Source organism: Coloeus monedula (genome assembly GCF_965178545.1).
Source record: "Coloeus monedula genome assembly, chromosome: 29".
Lineage (NCBI taxonomy): Eukaryota > Metazoa > Chordata > Aves > Passeriformes > Corvidae > Coloeus > Coloeus monedula.
Genome location: NC_138809.1, coordinates 610,793 through 634,069, shown reverse-complemented (window position 1 = coordinate 634,069; position 23,277 = coordinate 610,793). Strand labels below are relative to the sequence as shown.

The window sequence follows — 23,277 nt, the reverse complement described above, 5'->3', positions numbered from 1 at the left end:
CTGGCCCCTCGCCTTTCATCTCCGGAGACAAAGCGGGGCCCGGCCCCCTCCCCGTTCTGTGAGCGGGGAATGAATGCCCGACCCCGGGGGGCCCTGGCCCCTCACCCCGGAATTTTTCCATGCATTTTCTGGAAGCAGAGGCTGGGCTGGCTGTGGGGGAGCTGCGGGGGGACGTGGCTGCATCTCATCCCCCCCGCCCCGTGCCGGAGCCATCGGGAGGGAGCGGGGGGCTTCGGTCTGCCTGAATTGAGGGGGACGCGCTCGCTCCTGCCCTGCCGAGGGTGCCCCTGCGTGGGCAGGGGGCCAGGACTCGCCGGGCAGGCTTGGGGGGGACACCACTCTGTGCCGGCTTCAATGCTGGGGATGGGGGATAGAGGAGGGAGGCTGAGCTGGAGGAACAACCCCCCCCACGCACATCCCCAGCCCCACGGCACCCATGGGACCCAGCACAACCCCAGCCCAACTGCTGACCCCCCAAGGGCTGGTGTCACCCCCCAGTCACCCCCACATCCTCCAGGCCGGCCGCTGCACAGGTTGGAGCCCACCCTGGATGGTCTGGGGGGTCCAGGCTGGCTGCTAGACATCCTCCCCCCCGCCACCACATACTGGGGACAGGGAGGTGCCAGGCTCGGGGGGAGCTCGGCCCCTCAGCTCCCCTGCTCCCCAGAGGGGGGTCTCTGGATGGGTGACAAGCTTGGTGGCCATGAGGCCTCGGCTCAGGGGGTTGGGTGGGCCCAGTGCCTGGCGGGGCTGGGGCATCGTGCAGCCACAGGGCCACGTGTCCAGGTGGGCTCTGGCACATGGCACAGGGGTCCCTGCCCCTGAGGGGGGGCAGCTCCTTGCACCCAGCATGGCGGGAGGGGACCCTGGTCTCGGGGGTGCCCCCATCTGACTGGGGTGACACGCATGTCCCCGTGGGTGTCCCCACGGCTCAGGGCAGCCAGGGACGCTGATGCCGAAGGTGGCTCAGCAAGGCGTCCTCAGCCCCGGGGGAGGGTGACTGTCACCTCCTGCACGGGTTCGCCCCCTCCCTGTGCCCGGCGGGCTGGGGGCTGCGCAAGAGCCCCCCTTCCCCCCCACTCCTCTCGGCTGGCGGCCGGCCAGCATTGTTCTAGCCTCCTCCTCCTTCTCCTCCTCCTCCTCCTCCTCTCCCCTCCAGCTGCATCTGGCGCCGGAGCTTTCCTGGGCTCCAGTGGAGGGGGAGCCTCCAACTCCAGCCCCACAGAATCCCCCAGCCTGGGCTCCCCTGGGCAGGGGGCTGGGGGGCTTCACCCCCATTCCACTGTGGAGGAGGGGGAGCCTCATCCAGCAGCTGCACGTGGAGCAGGCATGGGGGGGGGGGGTTATGGGATGCAGCTTGGCCCCCAGAAGGGTATTTTTTTGGGGGGTCCCCTTTAACTGCTGAGCAGCCAGCTCGTGGCTGCAACCTCCCATGGGGTGAGCGCAAGGCTGAAAAAGGGGAGGCCTGAGGCTATTTGGGGGGGGTCTGCCTCCATGGTGGGGTTTCCAGGGACACTGAGATGATACAGAGGGTCTGGGAGGGTACCCGGGGGGTGGGCTCTGGAAGGTGGAGAGGGGGCTCGAGGGGTGACAAGGACAGGGTGAGGGACTGGGGGTATGCGAAGGGTCAGGGCTGTTTCGACAGGGGATAGGGGCAGAGGGACAAGGGGGGGTTGCAGGGCTGGCAAACGGGGGAAAGGAAGGGGACAGACCCCTACCTAGGCTTAGGGTCTGTGTCCTCCCCTGCCGGAGCAGGAGGAGCCGGGAGCAGCCGCGGGCAGGGGGAGGCAGGATCAGGCACCTCCCGGTTGTGTAAGGATGGGGAAACTGAGGCACGCCCGAGATCAAAGCGGGGCAGAGTCACCGCCCCGGGCTCTCACTGCCCCATGCTCAACCCCACACCCTGCCCCACACACCGTCCCACGCTCAGCCCCACACACCAAGTTGGGATTCGCGTTTAATGCCAAGTACAAAGTCACCACCCTCCCGCCCCAAACAAACAAACAAAAAAAAAAAAAAAGAAAAACTTCTAAAATTCTTCCAAAAATAAATTAAAGGGAAGGGACGGGTCCCCCCCAACCCCTCCTGTCCTGTGCAAAGAGAAAAGAGCCACCCCCTCTGCATCCCAGGCCTGAGCCAGGCTCCAGTAAGGAAAGAAACGGGCAAAGCAAGGGGCGGGAGCAGTGTGGGGCCGGGAGTGGGGCATCCCCGAAGGGGGTGGGCAGTTCCCCTCTCCTCACACTGGTTCCAGCACAAGCTTGGCCCCATCAGAGCAGATGGGGAAACTGAGGCAGGGGCACAGGGCACCCTCTCCTCCTCTCCAGCCAGGGCTGAGCTTTCCCAGTGTGGGATGTGCCCACTGGCAGCTAGACCTGGCCCCACACCCCCCAAGCACCCCGGCTATGGCAGCAGTGGCTCCACTGCCCCGGGGCTGGAGGGAGGGCAGGGCAGGGCAGGGTAGGGCAGGGGGGCCTCACCCGGCAGGGCTGGGGGGCTCTGCCGGCTCCCGGGGGGGCGAGGGAGGTGAAGTGCTGTCGGAAAGGCGACCTATGTACATCCCTGAAGGTGGCGGCTCCGCGAGCCCCTTCCCCGCCGCGCGGCCCCGGCCCTGCCCCGCCTGCCCCCGGGGGGCTCCGGCCCCCCCGCTATGAGGTCTGGCACTGGACGTGCTGGCGCATCCCGTCCTCGAAGTCGTCCTCGTGATAGGCTTCTCCAGCGTAGGGCCGCCGGCCGGGCCCGCCGTGCGCCGTGTAATCGCTGAGCTCCACCTCCTCCGTGTCCTCCGTGGCCATCACCTCCTCCTGCGGCGGGAAGAAGGCCTGGAGCTGGCGCAGGCGGTCAGCGGGGAGCCAGCCCGGCTCGGGGAACTTCACCTGTGACCAGAGAGTGGATGTGAACCGCGGGGTGGCAACTTGGCAAGCCCAGAGGTGCAAGATGGCAACTCCCACCCCGCTCCAGCTCACCTCGAACTGCAGGATGAGCTTTCCTTTCTGGAAGGGGCTCCTGTAGACAGGCATCCCCTCGTTGGGAATACACTTCAGGTCCCCAGGCCGGATCACATCACCTGAGAGACAGACGAGGGTCACTCTGCTGCACTGGCAGCTCCCGGGCCCCCTGGCTCTCTCACAGGTGCATCCCCGAGTCCCCCCCTCACCTGGTGGGGAGGACACGAGCAGGGTGCGGTTGTCCAGGGTGCGGATCACCTGCCGGCACCCGCACAGGGCGTCTGCCAGGCTGATCTCCCTCCTGACAATGAGGTCGTCACCGCTGCGCCGGAACACAGGATGTTCCTTCTGGTCCAGGACAATGATGATATCCCCGGGCTCCAGGCCAGGCACCTGGTCCCCCTCCTCGTGGAAGGTGATTTTCTGCCCATCCTTCATGCCTGCGAGGAGTGCGGGGAAAGCTCAGGGCGCGTGGGCCACTTTGGGGTGACCCCACTCCGCGCTCGGCCCTGTCTCACCTTTATCCAGGTGCACGCTGAGGATCTTCTTCTCCCGCACAACCTTGCGGCCGTTGCAGGTGAGGCAGCAGTCCCGGGGCCGGATCCACTCGCCCTGGCCCTGGCACTGGGAACACACCGTCTGGATCTGCTGGATCATGCTGGGCCCCAGCTGGTGGATGCGAACTTCCATGCCCGAGCCGTGGCACTTGGGGCACCTCCTCTGGGCACCCTCCCGCACCCCGCAGCCTGTGCCGAGGGGAACAGGGGGTCAGGCAGCGGGGCAGGGGGTGCTAGGGTGGCCCCCCGGCCCCTGCAGCCCCTCACTCACCTCCACACTTGCGGCAGATGATGTTCTTCTGCAGGGACAGCTTCCGCGTGGAGCCGTTGTACAGGTCCTCCAGCGACACCGAGAGCTGGTGCACCACTGTCTTCCCTGGGCACGGGGGAGAGCTCGGCTCAGTGCCTAGCTCAGCACCAGCCACGTGCCACCCCCCATGCCACAGCTGGACAGGTGCTGGACACCACTCAGGGTCACCAGCTCCCCCGAGAGCCAGTCCTGCTCCTTCCTCAAGGAAGGCAGCAGGGACACGGACAGCGACAGTTTCACTCCAGGCTGGGCATCTCCAAGCCTGGATCCTGCCGGCTGCCCTGGGGCAGTGCTGGGTCCCCAGTGTGGGCAGGGCACAGCTCCCACCCCAGGGCTCTTAGCCACCCTCCAGCTGTTCCAGCTGGAGTCGCTGGGACGCTTCCCTGAGCCTCCTAATTGCCCTGCTATTAACTCATGCCATCTCAGCAAGAAGCGCCTGGCGAGTCACCCGTCCCGAGTCACCCATCCCTGTGACCCAGGCCGAAGGCATCCAACAGCACCGGGCCGGCCCCACACGCCCCGCGTCGTCCTGCTGCCACCCCCGGGGCCGCACCGGTGACTCAGCTCCAGCCCCGGGGTCGGCGGGGGAAAGCCGGGACAGGGACAGGGAAGGGCCCTTTGAAGAGCGGCAGGTGGAGAAAGTAATGAGGGTGATGAGGAGCTGCACCGGGCTGTGCCGTGGGGGCAGAGACAGTCTGGGGATCCCACCGTCCCCAGAGCCAGTGCCATACTGGGCACCAGCCTGCTCTCACCCCAAGGTCCCAGCAGGTCTGTCATCCCCTGAGACAGAGCTGTGCTCACTCACTCACAGGGGTCCCAGCAGGTCCGTGACCCCCTGAGCCATTGTCACACAGCACTGGGCACCAGCCCTCTCCCACATCAGTGGTCCTGTGTCCCCCAGGCCAGTGCTCTGCTGGGCACCAGCCCCCTCCCAGCCAGAGGTCCCAGCACATCTGTCACCTCCTGAGCCAGCACCATGCTGGGCACCAGCCCTCTCCCACCCCGGGCTCCTGGTGGGTCCCTTATCCCCGTACCTCTCCTGTCTGCCCGGCCACGCATCCGCACTCCCCCTCCAAAGAAGAGATCGAAGATGTCCATGGGGGAGCCGAAGCCGCCGCCTCCCCCGCGGCCGCCCAGGCCACCTTCCTTCATGGCCCGCTCGCCACCACGGTCGTACAGCGCCCGTTTGTGGGCATCCGACAGCACCTCGTAAGCCTGCGAGATCTGCTTGAACTGGGGAGGGGGAGAGGCGGGTGAGGTGGGAGAGAGCCAGCCGGGGGGGGCCGGGGGGCTGCACGTACCCGCTCGCCCTCGCTGGGGTTCTTGTCGGGGTGGTAACGCAGCGCCAGGCGCCGGTACGCCCGCTTGATCTCGTCCAGGCTGGCGCCCGGCCGCACGCCCAGCAGGTCGTAGTAGCCCGTCTCCTTCACCATCTTCCTCGCTGTGACGTGCTGGGACAGGACAGAGCTGTGAGCCTGGCACCCCTACCCAGCCTGGGACCTCTGCCTGGCCCGTCACCCCCTGACCTGGCCCAGGACAGCCCCCCCGAAATCCCTGTTGATCCCGGTTCTCTCCCTGCACGACCCTACCTCAGTTTCCTCCTCAGCAGCATCCGTGGGGGACAGGGGGTGTTGGTCGGGAGGTGACATCAATGTGACAAACAGACCCCACACAGGGGTCCTGCAAGTGTGTGTGTGTGGGGGGGGGGGAGTGGAACCCAAGGCCGGTCCCCACGGTGGGGGCTGGGTAATGCCCCAAAGCCCCGTCCCACCGCGGGACCCCCCAAAAGGCTTTGATCCCTGTTCTCCTTCATGCACAGCCCTGCCCCAAGTGTCCCCCCCCGCGGCAGCATCCCGCGGGTCGCGGGGTGTTAGGGGATGTCTGAACGGGGTGGCATCCCACTCCCCGGGTGCGGGGACAGCCAGGCACCGCACGGGGGTCCAGGAAGAAGGGGCGGTGTCGGGGGGCTCGGCGATCCCCCCCGGGGCCATACACCGCAGCCGATAAGCCCCGACATGTTTATCTTGAAACACGGGGGACGCGGGGAAGCGCCCGTGACCCACGCACGAGTAAATAACCGGTTCCGACACCAGACCGGCCTCCCCGGGGCTGGAGCTGGGTCCGTTCCCCGGGACCCTCAGGGCCGACGCCGGGCCCGGGACCCTCGGGGCTGGCGCTGTCCCTCTAGACCGGGGCTAGGTCCTTCCCGCCCGGTCCAACCCAGGACCCCCGGGGGTGGCGGCTCCGCCCGCCGAGGGTCGCGGGGCGGGGGTGTCGGAGGGTGCTGGGGAGGAGATGACACGGTGACATCCCGTTTCACAGCCGCGGAGGAAGCCAGACCCCACACCGGGTGTGGAGGAGCGGAGCCCGAGCCCGGCGGGGGGGTCGCCCCAGAGAGCCCCGGAGCCCTCCAGGCCCGCCGGTCATCCAGCCGAGCCACCTCAGGGCTGCTCGGGCCGGGACCGCCGCTGACACCGCCGGGGCGGGGCGGGCCGACTCCTTCCGGGGGTCCCGGGGAGGTTTGGGGGGTCCCGAGGGGGGTCTGGGGCTCGCAGCGGGGTCCCGGGGACCGCCCCCCCCACTCACCGCCGCCGCCGCTCCGCCGCCGTCTCCGAACTCTCTGGAAGCCGCGGGCACGCCCCCCGCGCTGGCCCCGCCCCCTCCACGCCGCACGCCGCGCCCATTGGTAGAAACGCCCTCCTCCGCCCGCCCATCACCCCGCGGCCCCGGCGCTGATTGGTTGCCGTGGTGTTCCTTGCCGGCTAGAGAGGCGGGTCCGCCGTGTCGCCTTGCGATTGGCTGAGATGGCGGCCGGGCCCGCCCCCAGGGCCTACTCCTTGTCGCTCATTGGCTGGGAGCGGGTGGCCAATCAGAGGGAAGAGTGGGAAACGTGAATGCCGGGGGCGTCCGGCAGGGGGCGCGCGGGGCGCGCGGGGCGGGGCCATTGCCGTGGGCGGGGCCGTGGGCGGGGCCATTGTCGTGAACGGGGCCGTGTGGGCGGGGCCATTGCCGCGAGCCTGGCAGTGTGGGCGTGGCCGTGGGGCGGTGGGCGGGGCCGTGGGGGGGCACGGGGCAGGGGCGGGGTCGTGGGGCGGGGTCGTGGGGCGGGCCCGGGGCGGGGGTCACGGGGGCAGTCGGTGTGGGGGGCGGGGGACGTGGTCGGGAGCGTCCCTGGGAGACTCCGGGGGTCCTGGGGCAGGGGCAGAGGGGGTTTTTGGGTGGCTCCGAGGGGTCGCAGGGGATGCTCGAGGTGGTCTGCGGGGTTTCAGGGAGCCCTGCGGGAGTGACGGGGGGTATTCCGGGGGGGTCCTGGGTGGGCTCGGGGAGTCCCGGGGAGGGGGCGGGTATCCAAGGGGGCCACAGGGGGTTCTCGCGGTGGTCAGAGAGGGGTCCTGAGGAGGACTCGGGGGTTCCGGTGAGGGGACCGGTACCCAGAGGAGTCCCAGGGACTCCTGGTGGGGTCACAGAGGGGTCCTGGGGGAGTCACAGGTTCGTTCTGGGTGAAACCCGTGGGGTGAGTGGGTAAGGGGGGGGTCACAGGATGGTCCCTGGAGGTCTGGGGGATCCTGGGAAGGGTGATAGGGAGGCCTGGGGAACTCACAGGGAGGGCGAGGGGCCCTGGGGGGTCTCTGCCCTCCCCTGTGCACTGGGGGTGCCCACAGAGAGCCCAGCAGAGCCTTCCTGGGGTGCCTGGCTGCATTCCCCCTCCCCAAACAGGCTTTCCTTGCAGGAGGGATGCCAAGAACAGGAAGGGGGGCTGAAGTGGGGGGTCTGAACTTGGGAGCCAGTGCCTGTCTTGAGGGCCGTGGGCCTGAACTGGGGGTCTGGTCCTGGGGTCAGGGATCTGTCCAGGGGTCAGAACTGGGGGTCTGGGGTCTGCACCAGGGGCTGGGATGCTCCAGTTCCCTTTGTCCTCCCTCAGGGCACTGTGGGGGGGGTCAGGACCTCTCCTCCTGGGCCCCATCCAGGGCTGCTCAGGCATTTCTGTGGCCCCCCCAGACTCTGGTGTCCCCCTGTGCCCCCTGAAATGGCCTCAGGTCAGTCCTGCCCAGGGTCTGCCCAGGGGTCACTGGGGTGGCTGTGGCCAATGAACCCCTAGGGGAGGAGGAGGAGGAGGAGGAAAGGGAGGGGGAGGAGGAATGGGAGGGGGAGGTGGGTGCCGGAGGTAGTGGTGGGGTTTGGGGGGTGCAGGCACCCCCGTCATGACCTCCCCTCCCCGTGCACAGGCCCAGCCTTGCTGTCCCCCTTGGCCATGTTTGGCCAGGCCGGGCTCCTGTGCAGCTCCTGGGGGGCTGCAGGGCAGGGCTGGGGGATCCTGCAGGCCTGGAGGTGATAAATCCCCCCCACCCGAAACCCAACCCCGGCTGGCAGCTGCTGCCCCCCCAGGGCCAGAGACCCCTGGCCCACCTGCCCCGGGAATCTGGGCAGAATTCCAGCCAGAAGCTGCTGCCGGTGGGTGACCGATGGCAACGGGCTGGGAGCAGGGTCTGACACAGGGTCCCCAAACTGGGAATGGGGTTTCTAAACTGGGAATGGGGTTTCTAAAGCGGGCACGTGGTTCCCAAACTGAGAATGGGGTCTCTAAACTGGGAATGGAGTCTCTAAACTGGGCACATAGTTCCTAAACTGGGAATAGGGTTCCTAAACTGGGAATAGGGTTTCTAAACTGGGCACGTGATTCACAGACTGGGAGCAGAGTGTCCACACGGGGAAAGGAATCCCATATGGTTCCCAAACTTGGGATGGGGTCCCGAATTGGACACACGATCCCCAAAGTGTGAAACTGGGAAAAGGGTACCCAAAGTGGGAATGGGGCCTCCAAACTGGGCACATGGGTCCCAAACTGGGAAAGAGATTCCCAAACTGGGAAAAGGGTACTGAAACTGGGAATGGAGTCCACAGCCCACTGTGGAAGTTGTTTGGGACAGGGAGTGCTGGAGCCAAGGGCCCTTCCTGTCCCTTCCCAGGCTGGATCCGGTGGCTGGCGGTGACTCAGGACTGGCTGCGGTCACATCCTGTCCCCGCCGCGTGCCCCTGGCCTGGCACTGCGCCCCAAACCTCCCATGGGCACTGGGACCGGATCCTGGGGGCTTGGCCCCATGGCAGGTTTGGCCACAGGGGTCGGGCCTGGCCCCGGGGCGGGGGACACAGCCCGATTGTCCCAGTGCCACCTGCGCCGGGGTCCAGCTGCGTTCCCATGGCTGAGTCACCTCCGGCACCCTCTGTGCCCATCCCCGATGCCCCACAGCGTGGCGGGGGTGCAGATGGGTGTCCCAAAATCAGGAGATGCTCTGCGGGGGCTTCTCCTCTCCGCATCATTGATTCATCCCCTTCCTGCCTGTGGCCGGCCCTTGGCAGGCTGGATGAGAAGGGAAACTGAGGCACGGTGCTGGCACATGTGTGTGGGAGCTGGCCGGGGTTTTTTCCCAGCCCGTTCCCAGCTGCTCCCACCCCACAGCCCGTGTCCATGTGCCACATCCCGGGCTGGCATGGCCGGGGCTCTCAGGGTGCCAGGGGGGTCTGGGGGGAAGAAGTGTTCCCTGTCCTCCCCCAACTCTTTGGGGCAGGTAATGGTGCAGGGATAGGGGTCAGGGAGTCAGCTCGAGGGTGGGCTGGGACACTGGGACCAGCAGGACATCGCTCCAGGGGTGAGGGGGGATCACCCAAGAATAGGGAAGCATCACCCCAGGGATCGGGGATCATTGTTCCAGGGGGAATCATCAGTCCAGGGATGGGGGAACATTGCCCCAGAGGAACAGGGAAGCATCACCCCGGGAAGATGAATCACCCTAGGAACAGGAAGGCATCACCCCAGGAATTGGGGTGCATCGCTCTGGGGGGCTGCATCACCCCAGGGATGGGGGCAGCATCATCCCAGGGGGATTCATCACCCCAGGACCCCACCGCCCTCCCTGCCGCTGACGGACGGCCCCAGGCGCACATTCCCGGCGGGATTGCCCCCGGGCTCGGCCTCAGGCATCCGCACCGCCCCGGGCTGGCAGCAGCTGTCGCCGAGCCGGGGCACGGGCGCTGCTGGCGGGTCACGACCCGGCAGCTGGGCGAGCCCCCCAAGCCGGGGCAGAGCTGATTTTAGCCGGCGGGAGCTATTCCCGGGGGTCTGACCCGGGTGAAGGGCGGGCGAGAGGGTGACCGAGCCACCCCCCGCTCCCGGCGTGTCCCTGGAGGTGCCACGGGCAGGGACGGTGCTCGCGGGGGTGGCGATGCCTCCCTGGGGGGACACCCACAGCCCCACTCTGCTCTCCCGTGGGAGACCAGCCCGCCTCTCCCGTGGGGATTTTGGGGTCCCTGTGGATTGCCCCCACCGCGCATCCCCCTTGGGAACAGTCCCGGCGCTCTGGTGGCCCCAGCGTGGCTCTTGCTCGCCTGCAAGCAGCATCCCCAAGGGCTCATTTTGAGGAGGGGAGCGGGGTCTGCCCGCGCCCCTCCCGCTGTATTTTTAGTCCTTTCCTTATAAGGTTCCCATGAATTTTGGGAGCTGAGAGCGGAATGAAGTCATCGCTGAGGTCATCCCGCCTCATCCCCCCTCCCCGTCCCGGCGCGGGCTCACCCCACAGGGAGTTTTTGTGAGGGCTCCATTGAAACTCCCCTCGCCCAGCCTGGGAGGAAACAAAACCCTTCCCTGACTGGCAGGGGGCCAGGCTGCGGGGGGTGCCGGGGCTGTGGGGGACTCTGGGGGGCTGCGGGGGGCTCCAGGGGCTCTAAAAGCTCCAGCCCAGGCAACAATTGGCAGCTCCTGCAGAGCTGCAGCCCCCCAGCACCCCCTGCCCCCTGCACACTCCTGTGCCCCCCGGTGCTCCCGCCCGGCTGTGGGCAGGGTTGGAGTGTAGGGCACTTCCATTTCCCTTTCCAGCCCCCCAAAGCAGCATGGTCCCCAAAATCAGCCTGTGTGCACTCGGCTGGGGGTGGGACAGTGGGTGCTGCCTGTCCAACTCTGGTTGGGTCTGATGGAATGTGGCGTCAGGGGAGATGTGCCCAGTGGGTGTCCGAGCTGCAGCCCAGCCGGGGTGGTCGTAAAGTAACCCAGGTGCCCTTTTTCCCCCTGCCGGGTCATGTTTGGTCCTGTTGTAGTCACACTCAGCACGGAAGGTCAGTCCAGGTCCCACGGGGGACACTCTTGATCCCACTGAGTACATCCTTGATCTCACTGGGAACATGACTGGTCCCATCACGGACACATTCAGTCCCACTGGGGACACACTGGATCCAATTGGTGACACACTTGATCCTGTTGGGACACACTCAGTCCCCTCGGGGACACACTCGGTCCTGTTGGGGACACACTTGGTGCTGGGTGATGGGAACACTCTTGTCCCATCACTGCCCAGTCCTTCGGGCACTCGCCAGCCCCAGACGAGCCTCACCAGGGTTTGCTCTCCTGGCTGCAGCCCCGGTGGATTCCAAAGGCCCCGGCAATCTCCCCCATCCCCCCAGCTGACTCCCAGACTTTGGCACTTCATCCCACCCTCCTCCTCCTCCTCCTCGCGGGGAGGAAGGGGCTCCCCCTCCCCCCGCCATCTGTCCCCCCTCATCACTCTGTCAGCACCGGCTGGAATGTGGATTAATTTCGGGAGGAATGTCACCCCCCGCATGGCGAAGCCTCGCCCAAGCCATCTCCGTCTCCTCCTCGACATCCTCCACCGCTCTCCTGGCCCGGGCACCCCCAGCTTTGGGGACCCCTCGGGGGACACTGGGGGCTCGGGGGGTGCTGCTGGAGCCGCTGCCAGGCTGATGCTGCCCAGGCAGCCCGAGGTGTGTTGGGCCAGGGGCTGATTGAACACAGACTCGGCGCCTGATTAAACTCATCAGAGGGGGATTTTTTATTACGGTGTTTGGATCCGTTGGAGTTTCACCTTAAAAGGAAACTGTCGCCTCCAGGCAGGGGAGGGGGCCGGGGGCTTCGCAGGGAGGAAGGCAGCTAAATGTTGGGTTCTTATCGGTCCCTGGCTCCGAGCATCCCTGGGCGCTGGCACGGGAATGACCGAGCTAAATCCGGCGCGTGGACAAGCGCCGGGGCCAGCCAGGAGGGCAGCCGGGGCACTCGAGCAGCGATGCTGAGCACACCCGTGGGCGCAAGGCTGGCGAGCCCCAGGGATGCCATGGCCACCCGAGTCACCGCGTCCCTTCGCCCGGGGTGACTCAGCCCTTTGCCCGGCATAAAGGAGCCCATTCTTCAGCGGGAGGCTGATTTATGCGGCTCTGCCCGCGCCGTCCCCACGCCCGGCTGCACAACGGGGCGACTGAACCCCGCCGGCTCCTCGCAGCCCCCCTGAAGCCCATCACCCTTTGGGTGAGAGGGTCCCCACCGCGGTGCCGGGGTTCCCGCAGCTCCCGGGGCCGGGATCCGCGGGTTGTTCCGTGGGCATCCTGCCCAGATCGGGCAGGAACAGCGGCTGGTGCTGCTGGCTCCTGGCTCCGGGCGCTGGCACGGGCACTGGGTGGGCTGGGCTGGCATCCCACCCCGCTCCTGCCGGCAGCCCAGGCGGAAGCTGGGAAGTTCCTGGCCAGCAGCGAGCCCGGAGTGGCATCTGCGGGGCCCCAGGGATGGGGGAGCATCACCTCGGGGCACGGCATCGGTCTGGGTCGGGGGAGTATTGCAGCAGGGATGGGGGTCCATAACCCCAGGGGGCTGCATCACCCTGGGAATGGGGGAGTGTCCTCCTGGGGGTGATGCCTTGGGTTTTAACTTTCATATTTTTCAAATTCTGCACTGCCTGGTGTGTAACTCTGAAGTTTCTTGTAGCCTTTTCACTTCTCTCTCATGCTCTGTAGACATAACAAAGCCTCTCTGGGCCTGCTCTCCAAGGACACCCAGACCGTCCTAGGCCCAAAATGTGTAAACCAAAAGCCTCTAAAGGGGGGCAAGCTGAGGGAAATTACATCATTAACTGAAGCTTTAATTAGAGAATTAACCCTGATATGCAAATGAACCCAACCTATAAAAGTGTGAAGAACTCGTGACCTGGGGTCCACCTTGGGGTCCATCTCGGCAGTAGCCTCTGGCCCCCAAGGGTACCTTTGAAGGCCTTTCAGATAAATACCTCCCTTTATTCCCTCATTCCTGTCTAGTCTCTGTTTTTAGGTGGCCTCTCAAGGCATCAGGGGCATCGCCCCAGGGGGCTGCATCGCCCCAGGGATTGGGGCCACGCTGCTCCAGGGATATGCATGGTCTTAGAGATGGGGGAGCATCACTGCACGGATGCTGTCCCCAGCCCGTGCTAAGCAATGGCCCCAAGTGCACCTTCCCAGCCAAAAGCAGCCTGGAAGTGCAACCCCCCCAAACAGTGCCCTCCCCTGCCCCCCAGCCCTGCCCCGGGGCTGCTGCCCCTGCCCCCCCAGTGAGGAGAGCCGGGGCTCTGAGTGGGAGGATGAGGCTTTATTAAATTAATGTCGAGGCAGTGGGTACATCCAGCGTGGCTCAGCCCCCAGTGTCAGCGGGTTGGGGACCCTGGGGTGACGGAGCCCCAAGGCTCTGAGTCCCGGGGTGCAGTTTGGGGGGGTCCCTAGCCTCCAGCTGGGCTTCCTGGGGAAAATACTGGGGGAGTTGAGGGGAGAAGATTGCAGGGAAGGGGGAAACACAGAGTTTAAATTAAATACAGCCACGGCAACCCACCCAGAGGAGACTCAAAATGAAGCAGGGGTCCCAGAGCAAGCATGCGAGTTTGGGTGGGCTGAGGGTGGAACAGAACTTGGTGGTTCTTCACTCTGAAAAGGGGTGCAAAAAATCCACACAAACATGTTAAAAACCACAAGGAGACAGGGAAGCGTTAGGAGGGCGGGTGGGACACGTGGGGGTTCTGGGTTTTGGCAGGAAGGGGGCTACCAGAGGGCTCCCCCCGACTGCTGTCACTCGTCCCCTGAGGACCAGGGCTCCTGCTCGGCTCTGAGCCGGCACGCTGGTGGCTGGTCGGGCACGAGGCACAGGACGTCCTCCCCCAGAGCGGGGGGCACGGGGCTGGGGTCGGCTCCACCAAGCTTTCCCCTCAGGGTGGCATCCCCCAGCTTGGTGGCAGTGCCATCTCCAGGGCTGGGGGGCTGCGGTGGCACCACCGCTGAGGGGTCTGCGGTCTCTGTGGGGAGCTCCTGTGCTGGTGCTGTGCTGGCGATGCCGTTCAGCACCTCCTCGGTGAATTCAGCCAGGTCTTCCAGACTGGCCTCCCGGTGCAGCCCGTTCTGGGCCTGGGCCAGGCCCTCCATCTCTGGGACCACATCTGCTGGTGCCTCCTGCACCGTCGGCTCTTCCTCGCTGGATGAGGCGGGAGAGGAGTCTTCCCCTGCATCCTGGGGGAGCTCGGTCCTTCCAGGATCCTGCTGCCCACCCTCTGCCACCCTCACCCCCATCAGCTCCTGGTTGAATTCCAGGGCCTGCTCAACTATTTCCAAAATATCCGAGTCTTTCATGATATCCACCGGCACCTCTGCAGAGAGAACAGCTGTGTCAGGGATATCGGGAATCACCTCTGGAAAACCCCCCTGCTCCAGCGCAGAGCCCAGTGGAGGTGGGCTGGCCTCGGGGTGCTGCTCGTTCTTGGGTGAAGGAGGGCTGTCACTGTCGAGTGCTTCCTCCTCCGCGGATGGCTGCTCTTCCAACAGCTGCTCTGCTTCATCGGGCACCGCCTGGGCCTGGAACCCTGCTGGAGGGGCGGCCTTGGCCGTGTCATGGAGAGCCGTGCTGGGCTCATCCTCATCTGCCCCCTCCTCCTCCTGCCCTGCCAACCCCAGGCTGCAGCCTGGGAGGGTTGTTGCTCCACTGGCATCCCTCTCCAGCTCAGCTTTGTCATGGAGCTCCTCATCCGATTCAGCGGCCAAACCTTCCGAATGCTCCGGTCCCTCCCATGCTCCGGTGCCTGTGGCACCCTGGGCTGGCTCGTCAGTATTTCCTGCTGATGATCCCACGGCCCTGAGACAGCTGGAATCTGCTTCAGGCTCAGCTGGGCTTTCCTCCAGCTCAGCAGTGTTGTCCTCGTCCTTTGGCATCTCGGCTTCTTCAGTGGGCATCTCTGTATCGTCATCTGCTTCCCCAACAAGCGCCTCGAGGTGCTCTTTGCCCTCTGGCACTGGAGATGCTTCTCCAGGAGTCCCCAGATCATCTTGGCTGCCTTCAGTTGCTTCAACTTTAATTTCTTCAAAGTCCTCGGATATCTCGGCTTCCTCTGAGCTGGACGCCTCTTGGTTGGGAGCAGAGACCATGAAATAACCTTCCTCCTCCTCAGCACCCTCTGCCACAGCAGCCACCTCTGTCCCTGCCTCCTCTTCAGGGCTCTCTGGCATGGTGGGAGTTGGTGGCTTGTCCCTCCCTTCCAGCCACCCTTCACCCTCGTGAGCTGGGTCAGATGCAGGCGCTGTCTCCGTGGTCTCCTCAGTCTCCGGCAGGTTTGGGCTGGGTGCACCCACCGCCAGCATCTCCCCTTCGTAGAGGTGCAAGGGTGTGCTGTCCGGCAGCGTGTCCTCCAGCTCCACCCTCCTGCCGGTGCCCAGTGTGGGCTCTGGGTCTCCGGGGGCCTCCTCCAGTGCCCACTCGCCACTCTCCACGCTGTCACCTGGCACCTGCTCCAGTGCCACGAGCTCTGAGCTTGCCGGCTTCCCCAGCTCTGAGCCGAGCTCAGCATCAGCATCCTCATCCTGCACCTCCCATGGCTCCTCTGGAGCCTCGGCCAGCTCCTGGCTGTGCCCTTGCTCAGGGGCACCTGGAGGGGCTGGGTCAGGCTCTGCCACGGTGCCCTCCTGCTCCTGCCTCGCCAGCTCTGGTGCCAGCTCAGCCTCTGGCAGTGGCTGCTGCTGGCTCATCTCCTGGCTCTTGGCATCTTCTTCATCATCTTCCTGGGCTTCCTCCAGCTCTGCTGGCGATGTGCCATCTCTCTCCTCACTTTTCAGCCTTCCTGCACTGCTCGGGGTGTCATCTGTCCAGGCTGGCTCTTCTGTCCCCAAAACTCCCTCTGTGTCCTCTGCTGTCACCTCCCAGTCCTCTGGACAGGGCTCTTGGCCACTGCCATCATCCCCCCCAGCCCAGGGCTCCTCTCCTGGCTTCAGCTCCTCCTGTTCCCCCCCTGCTTCCACAGAGCCACTTTCCTGCAGGTCCTCAGGCTCCTCTGGGGCTCTGCTCTCCCACTCCGGGGTGTCACCTGCCACAGCCTCTCCTGCCCCGGGATCCTCTCCTGCCTCGGGATCCTCTCCTGCCCCAGGATCCTCTCCTGCCTCTGAGCCCTCTCCTGCCTCAGAGCCTTCTCCTGCCCCAGGATCCTCTCCTGTCCTGGAGTCCTCTCCTGCCCCGGGATCCTCTCCTGCCCTGGTGTCCTCTCCTGCCTCAGAGCCTTCTCCTGCCCCATGGTCTTCTGGCTCAGAGTCCTCTCCTGCCCTGGGGTCCTGTCCTACCCCATGGTCCTCTCGTCCCAGCATCTCCCTGCTGGCCTCTCCCTTTTCTCCCTCGCCATCTTTCACTCTGCCTGTGTCCTCCCCTCCCACAGAATCTTCTTCAGCTCCTAAGGAAGCCTCCTCTGCTGGGATGGCCTCATGGACACTCGAGGGCTCCTGCTCTGGGCACAGCTCCTGTCCCCTTTCCTCCTCTGCAGCCAGATCCATCTCACACACGGGCATTTTCTGCTGCTCAGACCTTTCCTGCTCTGCATCAACAAAGTCCTCTTCCAGGTGACCTTTTGTGGGCAAAGCCAGGTGGCTTTCTGCAAGGACAGCATGAGCAGATTCTCTGTGCAGACACTCCTCTTCTTGCACATCTTTTCCTTCTTCCTGGAAATCTCCATTCTCCTCGCAGGGGCTGTGGAGTCCCCTCTCCTCCTCCTCCTCCTCTTCTGAGGGGTGTGATGGCTCTGTGCTTGGGGTCTCTGTCCTGTCCTCCTCTTGCTCTGGCTTTTCCCAGCTGGTCACTGTCTGTCCAGGGAGACCCCTGTCCCCTTCCTGGGCCTCCACTTCTGAATCCCTTGGGCTCAGCACAGCAGGTACTTCCTCCTCCTCCTCTTCCACCCACGCTCCCACATCTTCCCGGCTCCCTGAGGCACTCAAGGAAGTGGCCATGCCCTGTGGGGACACGGCTCTGTCCTGCAGGATGCTGCTCTCCACACCCAGCCCCTGGAGCACGACTTCCCCAACCCTCTCCTCTGCTTCAGGGCTGTCCCCATCCTCAGATCCCTCAGAGGGGTCTTGCTCTTCCCCAGGCCCCTCTGACACAGCCCCTCCACAAGCCTCTGTGGAGAAAACGGGGCTGGGGACACGGGCATCCCGGGGGGCCCCCACGGTGCTGAGCGTGGGCTCTTCTTTGGGCTGAGCATCATCTTCCATTGCCTTGAGCGCATCCTCCAGCGCCTCGCTGACCAGCTGGGCTGGGTACTGCAGTCTGCGGGCGGGCGCCGCTCCCAGGGGCTGCTCACTGGCATCGGGAGTGTCCCCCATAGCTCTGGACAGAGGACACTCCGCCCCTTGGCTCATCACTGCCCCGTCTCCCCCCGGCCAGGCGGGACCCTCTCCCCCAGAGCTCCCCGGCTCCGGTGGCGAGGGACTGGGGGGCTCCGGGGAGAGAGGAGGAGCAGCTCTGCCTGCCTGCGAGGGGCTGGGTGTGGGGTGGACAGGGGCTCCCGGCCCCCCAGCCCTGCCGGCAGCCGGCAGTGCCGTGGCATGGAGGACCGAGCTGAATTTCTGGAGCTCCCTGGCACGGGGGCTCTGGCTTTTGGGTGTCAGGGTGTCGCTTTGGGGCTTTGCTAGCTGCCCCCTGCCCTCTGCCCTGGGGAAGATGGAGGGGCTGGCGCAGTGGTCTCGGGGCAGCAGCCGCCTGGTCTCAGGGCTCGCTGGTACCAGTTTGCTGCTGCTGCTGCTCACCTCCAGTTTGAGATCTGCAAAGAGTGAGGTGGAGCCGTGAGCGGGCAAGAAGCCGCTCCAGGGCTCTCCCAGCCCTCCCCTGCTGCCTGGCTGCCTCTCGCTGCCCCCTGTCCTATTTTTAAACGGCTCCTTCTTGGAAAGTGGGAAATTCCTCCCTCTTGAGTGCAGCGGATGCTGGCAGTCCCAGGGGATTCAGCATCAGGCCGGGACAATGCTCTGGCCAGCTGCAGCCACAGTCAGGTCCTGCTGCTGGGGAAAGTGTGCAGGTGACAAGCTTTCCTTGTTTTTTTGGGTTTTTTTGTTTTGAGGAAAAAGGAAATGCTCAGCCTGTTACCACAGCCCGCCGTCCTGCTGGGCAGATCCGTTCCTGCCCTCCCCGTGCATGGCAGGGAATTAAAAAAAGAGGCGAAGGAGCAGATAAGCCTTATCTGGGCTGTGAGCCCCGTGCCAAGAGCCCTCGGGCGCTGTTCGCACCTTCCTATCGCGGCCGGGCAACCGCCGCCAGGAAAATGCAGGAAAATGTGTCTAAATCCAGCCTCACTCCCCGAGCCCTCCCGAGGTGACGCGGTGGCGATGCCGGGCTGGCGCCGGGGGTCCCTTACCTCGCACACCATTGGCCAACCTGAATTCCCCGGCTGGCATCTGCAGGCGGGTGCTCTCCGCTTCCAGCAGCGTCCTGGAGGAGGAGAGGAGCACGGTGGGTGCCGCAGGGTGGGTGCTGCGGGGAGCTGGGCGCTCCCTGTGCGCCCCAGCTCGCCCCGCTGGGCTGCGGCAGCGTCAGGACAGGTAAACCGAGGCACGGAGTGGCTACGGATGGTCGTGCTGCTCTGTCACGGAACGGGGGGACCGAAGAAGCCCCCCTTGCTCCTGTCTCCCCTCCCATCCCCCCGTGCCCGGGATTAGTGTCCGTGCAGGGTGACATCATGCTCTGCCGGGGAGGCCCCTCGCCTGGGCTGGGACAGCCCCTATTCTCATGCTAATTGTCCCCCCAGTCCCTGGCAGGCGGCCTTTGTGTGGGGCCATCTGGAAGGGCTGCGGAAGGGCCACAGGGCTACCCCTACCGAGACCTCCCGTGTGCCCGAGACCCCCTTGTGCCCGAGACCCCTCTCGTGCCAAGACCCTCCTGTGCCTGCCGCGGTGCCAAGCTCGGCCCCAGCTCCCTGCCCACCGCATGCCGGGGAAGCGGCCACTCCCAGTCCCGTTCCCATCGGGAACCTCACCTGTAGGTCGCCACTTCCAGGCTGAGGGACATCTTGAGGTGCATGAGCTGCTGCCTGTCCTCCAGCACCCGGGCGATCTGCGCCCGCAGGCTCTGCTGCTCCTGCTCCAGGGCCTCCATCGCCAGCTGCGGGTAGCACAGGGGGGTCAGGGGCACCCCAGCCCCGCCTGAGCCCTGCCGGTCCCTGCGGACCTGGACAGGTGGCTCGGCTCATCCCCTCAGGACGCCGCAGGGACAGGAGTCCTGGACGCTCGATTTTAGCACGGGGGGCTGAGGGTGGGGCAAGGAGACGAGCAGGGCTGAAAGGCGATGGGGAAACGGCTGCTGGAGGAGGGAGGAAAGGCTGGGGTGATTCAGGGCTGCGGGACGCCGGCGTGGGAAAGAAACAACTTTCAGGCGAGCAGTCGAGGCCGCGGCACCCTCTGCCCCAGGACACCCATGGCTGGTCCCAGGACCTGGAACAAAGAGGGACCCTTCCCCGGGAGCGTTCGCGCCGTTCCCGGTATTTCCAGCCCACCCCGCCTCCACCTCCCTCTGCTGAATCACTTTTGCAGCTGTTGAATCGCAGCTGCAGCGAAGTCAGCCGGAGTTTATCCTGCCCGCACCCCGCCGCTGCCTGCACCCCGCACCGGGAGCAGCGGCTGTCGTTATCCCGGGATCCTGACTCTGGAGCCCAGCAGGACATGGAGCAACCGGGCAGGGTGCTGGGGGAGGACCCGGTGTCTGGGTGCTGCTCCCCTGCAGTGGGGTGGCCCCGGGTCTCTGTTGTACGGGGGACAGGGATGTCCCCAAGCCGCTTCACTCTTCCTCCCGCCCTCCTCAGCTTCATCCGCAGCTCATCCAGAGCCGCCGTCCCTCCCTTCCCTGGGGTTTGTTCCCTCTGTCTTCCTTCCTCCCATCCATCTCTCTCATCCCTTTGCTCAGGGATGTGCCCTGAGTGCCCACCCGGGCACCCGCAGCCCCCTGCTCTCCCCCTCCCCAGGGACCCAGCACCTTCCAGCTGCCTTCACTCGCCTGGAACTTTTCTGCCTCCCCGCGCTGCTCCTGCCACTGCTGGGCCAGGCTCTCCTCCAGCATCTCCTTCCGTGCTTTGAGACCCGCCAGGTCCTTCTCCAGGTGCTGCAGCTGCAGCTGGCTCTGCTGGTTGTCCTCCACTGCCTTCCACAGGTTCTCCTTGGCCTGGCAGAGGGAACCCTCCAGCTGCGACACCTCTGTCTTGTAGGTCTCCACCGCCCCTTTCCAGATCTCCGAGAGCCTCTTGGAGTAGTCCTCGACCTCCACTGGCTGGAAAGCCACCGGTGCACAGCGGAAGCTCTCCAGGCTGTGGGAGAAACTCGCAATCTCCTGGTCCAGCCCCGCTTTCTCCTCCTCGTGCACCTCCAGCAAGGCTTCCACCTCCTTCTCCAGCTGCACGGCTCTCTCCTTCAGCCAGATCTGTGCTCTCCTCTCCTCCTCCAGCTCCTTCCTGCTCAAGGACAGCTGCTTCTTAGCTTCTTCTCGGGCTGCCTGCTCCTTCTGGCACCTGCTTTTCACCTGCTGGACCTCCTCGTAGAGATTGTCCCTGGCCAGCTCGGCCGTGCACTTCTCCCTGAAGGCGTGATCCAATGCATCCCGCAGGGCTCGCAGCTCCTCCTCGTACTTCACACGCCACGAGTCCCCGGCCGGGCTGCTCTTGGTGCTCTGGATTTCAGCTCGCAGCACCTCGTTCTCCTCCTCCAGGAACTTCACGCGGGCCAGGTACGCCTCCAGCCGCTTGTTGAGGTCCCACATCTGCAGAGACTCCTCTCCCAGGGCTCTCGCCCCTGCGAAACTTTCCGTGCTCAGCATCGGCGCTGCCGGAGGATGCCGGGGCTCTGGAGCCGGCACTGCCAGACGAAGACGCCGGGGGAGGATGCCGGGGAGAACGCCGAGGCAGAGTGGGAAGGCAGGGAGGGAAGCGAGTGGCTGCGAGCAGAGGGGAGCGCAGCTATTCATACTCTGCGGTGGCGAGTGGGAGGCCCCCGAGACCCGGACGAACAGCCGGCTTTAACCCTTGCACAGCCGGGCCGACTCCAGCCCACGTGGGCTCGACGCTGAGCTCTGATTTCCCAGCCCTGGGGAAGAGCAAGGTGCTCCTTCCCACTTTGGAAGGGCGGCTTGAGGGCTTGGATCCTCTCCCGGTGTGGCTTGGCTGGGAATGCCCTCCCTAAAGCCTGAGGGCCACGCCAGGGAGCTGGAGGGCTCCCGTGGGGCTCGGCGTGGATCTTGGGAGATGTCCAAGGGCAGTTGGCAGATGCCCATCCTGAGGGCTTGGCTGCAGCATTCCTCCGAGGTGGCCTGTCAGCCCCGTGCTGCTCCAAAACCTCGGGGCAAGGGAGCCCCAAAGGAGCCCACCGAGGGTCTCACAGTCCCGGGGAGGTGATGGCTGCACCGAGGACCTCGGTGCCTCTTGGTGCCCGGGACTGTCTGGGGCTCAGCACAAGGCACGGCAGGTCCGGTGCGCTGGATCCACCCACACGGAAATCCCTTTGCAGAGGGAGAGCTGCCTCGGGGAGCGCAGCGCGTCACCCCAGCCGATGCCTCCCTGGGGCGCTGCATCCAGCTGTGTCCAGCTGCATTCTTCCTTCTTTCCAGATGTCCTGAGCAGAGCCGGGAGCCCAACGGGAGCTGCTCCTCCGGCAGCCTCCGAAACTTGGCAAGCGTCGGCTCCGCGTTTGGTTTCCTGACTGCCGTCAGGCAGTCACGGTCGAGATAGGAATCGCTTCCCGGGGAGCATTTGGGGATTAGGATTTTTGATTTTCTCTTTTTATTTACCCCAGCTGACTTATTTTGGGGGAAGGGCAGTGCGCTGGCAAGGGGCGGAGATTCAAAAATTCAAACTCGGGAGGTTTCTGTGAACAAAAGGGGCAGGAAAATGTCACTCGGGGAGAGACTTGTTGCCAGCGCTTTCTCCCGGTCCTCCCCCTCCCAGCAGACGGTGCTTTTTCCCACGGGAGGGTCCCTGCTATGTCCTCACCAGGGCACGGAGGACAAGAATGTCTCCTCCTGAGCTGTCCCACGGGACCGGCTCTAGGCGAGTGCTTCTGGAAAGACAAGCAACAGTCCCCTCTGCTGGCAAAGGCCACCCAGAGCCGTCCCCGAGCTCCTTCCAGCCTCGCACCGTTCGGGAGCTGGGGGGGGGGTCTCACGCCCCCCACATGGGGGAGCAGCAACAGCGGGGGTCCCAGCACCCCCTCGGAGGGACGGGGTTTTCCCCTGGTGCCTGGATGGTGGGGTGGGCGAGGGGGATGACCCGGCTCGGGGGTCCCCAAAGGCATCATCTTTCCGGCTCATCTCCGGCCAGACATCCTGTCTGGCTCCTTGGCCCGGCTCTGGTTTGCCTCTCACAGCCAAGACTGAAATGCCATTAAGGAGCACAGGGAGCGCTGCGGTCGGATAATTGATCTGGGGTCCCCAGAGCTCCGGACAGGGGGATGATGAAGCCCTGCTGCATGTCTTTCTCCTCCTCCTCCTCATTTCCACAGCACATCAGCTCCAGAGCTGGCCTCCCCTGCTGCCTGGCTGCTCCCACTTTCCTCCTTTCCACCTCCTCTTGGGTGTCCCTGCGATGTTCAGGTGCCCCCAATACTGGTGTTGGCTGCAAGAAGACCCTCAGTGCTCACGGGTACACTGGGAGGTGCCCTGGGAATGAGCATTTCCTCCCTCCCTGGCCTTGTCCTCCTCTTCCTCCTCCTGCCCTTGTTTTGGGGCTCCCCACTGTGCTGGGTCCCCTCTCTCTCAGCCAACAGGAGGGCTCAGTGGGATGGTCCCAATCCTGCAGCCCAGGGAGGACTCAGGGTCCCCAGGGGTGTTGAGGGGTCCCAGTGCTTCCCTGTGTGGGGGAGCCAGGGGGCAGAGCTGGGGGCACCCTGGAGTGCAGATGGCTGTGTATCCCTTCCTCCCGCGGTGTGCTCGGGGTTGTGAGGGTCTTGGGATGGGGATGTCTGTGTTCCTGGGGGATGGCTGCAGTCAGGAGACTCTCAGAAGGGAGGTGTCCTTCTCCCTGAGGGATGTTCGTGGTCAGGAGTCTCTCAGGAGGTGCATGTCTGTGTCCCTGGGGAATGCTTGAGTTCAGGATGCCCTAGGATGGGGGTGTCTGTGTCACTGGGTGACGGTCAGGGTTAGAAGCTTCTCAGGAGGGAGATGTCCAGACCTCTGGGGAATGCTTGGGGTCAGGACCCCCTGGGAATGGGATATCTGTGCCCCTGAGAGGTACTTGGGGTCAGGACTCCGTGGGGTGGCACCTCTGAGGGGCTCTCAGGGTCAGGACCCCCTGGGAATGGGATGTCTGTGGCCACTCAGCAGTGGCAGAGGTTTGTGGGGGTGGCAGTTTGAGGGTGTCCCAGCCCTGCAGCCCCAGGGTGGGAGCTGGCATGTGCTTGG

The 23,277-nt window shown here is 65.2% G+C and overlaps 2 protein-coding genes across 2 annotated transcripts; both read right to left on the bottom strand.

Moving 5' to 3' along the window:
- Positions 1-1,944: 1,944 nt before the first annotated feature.
- LOC309583220 (dnaJ homolog subfamily A member 1-like) lies at positions 1,945-6,453 on the bottom strand. The gene is made up of 8 exons (XM_082298794.1): positions 6,399-6,453; positions 5,114-5,263; positions 4,847-5,045; positions 3,774-3,878; positions 3,464-3,691; positions 3,155-3,385; positions 2,964-3,064; positions 1,945-2,873 (listed from the first exon to the last, which is right to left on the bottom strand). Exons 2-8 carry the CDS (start codon positions 5,243-5,245, stop codon positions 2,646-2,648), a joined length of 1,224 nt encoding a protein of 407 aa, XP_082154920.1. The 5' UTR covers positions 5,246-5,263; positions 6,399-6,453; the 3' UTR covers positions 1,945-2,645.
- A 6,738-nt stretch (positions 6,454-13,191) lies between these two features.
- On the bottom strand, positions 13,192-21,302 carry NES (nestin). Its single transcript, XM_082298756.1, has 4 exons — positions 19,891-21,302; positions 18,878-19,002; positions 18,260-18,333; positions 13,192-17,671 (listed from the first exon to the last, which is right to left on the bottom strand). Exons 1-4 carry the CDS (start codon positions 20,848-20,850, stop codon positions 13,677-13,679), a joined length of 5,154 nt encoding a protein of 1,717 aa, XP_082154882.1. The 5' UTR covers positions 20,851-21,302; the 3' UTR covers positions 13,192-13,676.
- Between the last annotated feature and the right edge of the window lie 1,975 nt (positions 21,303-23,277).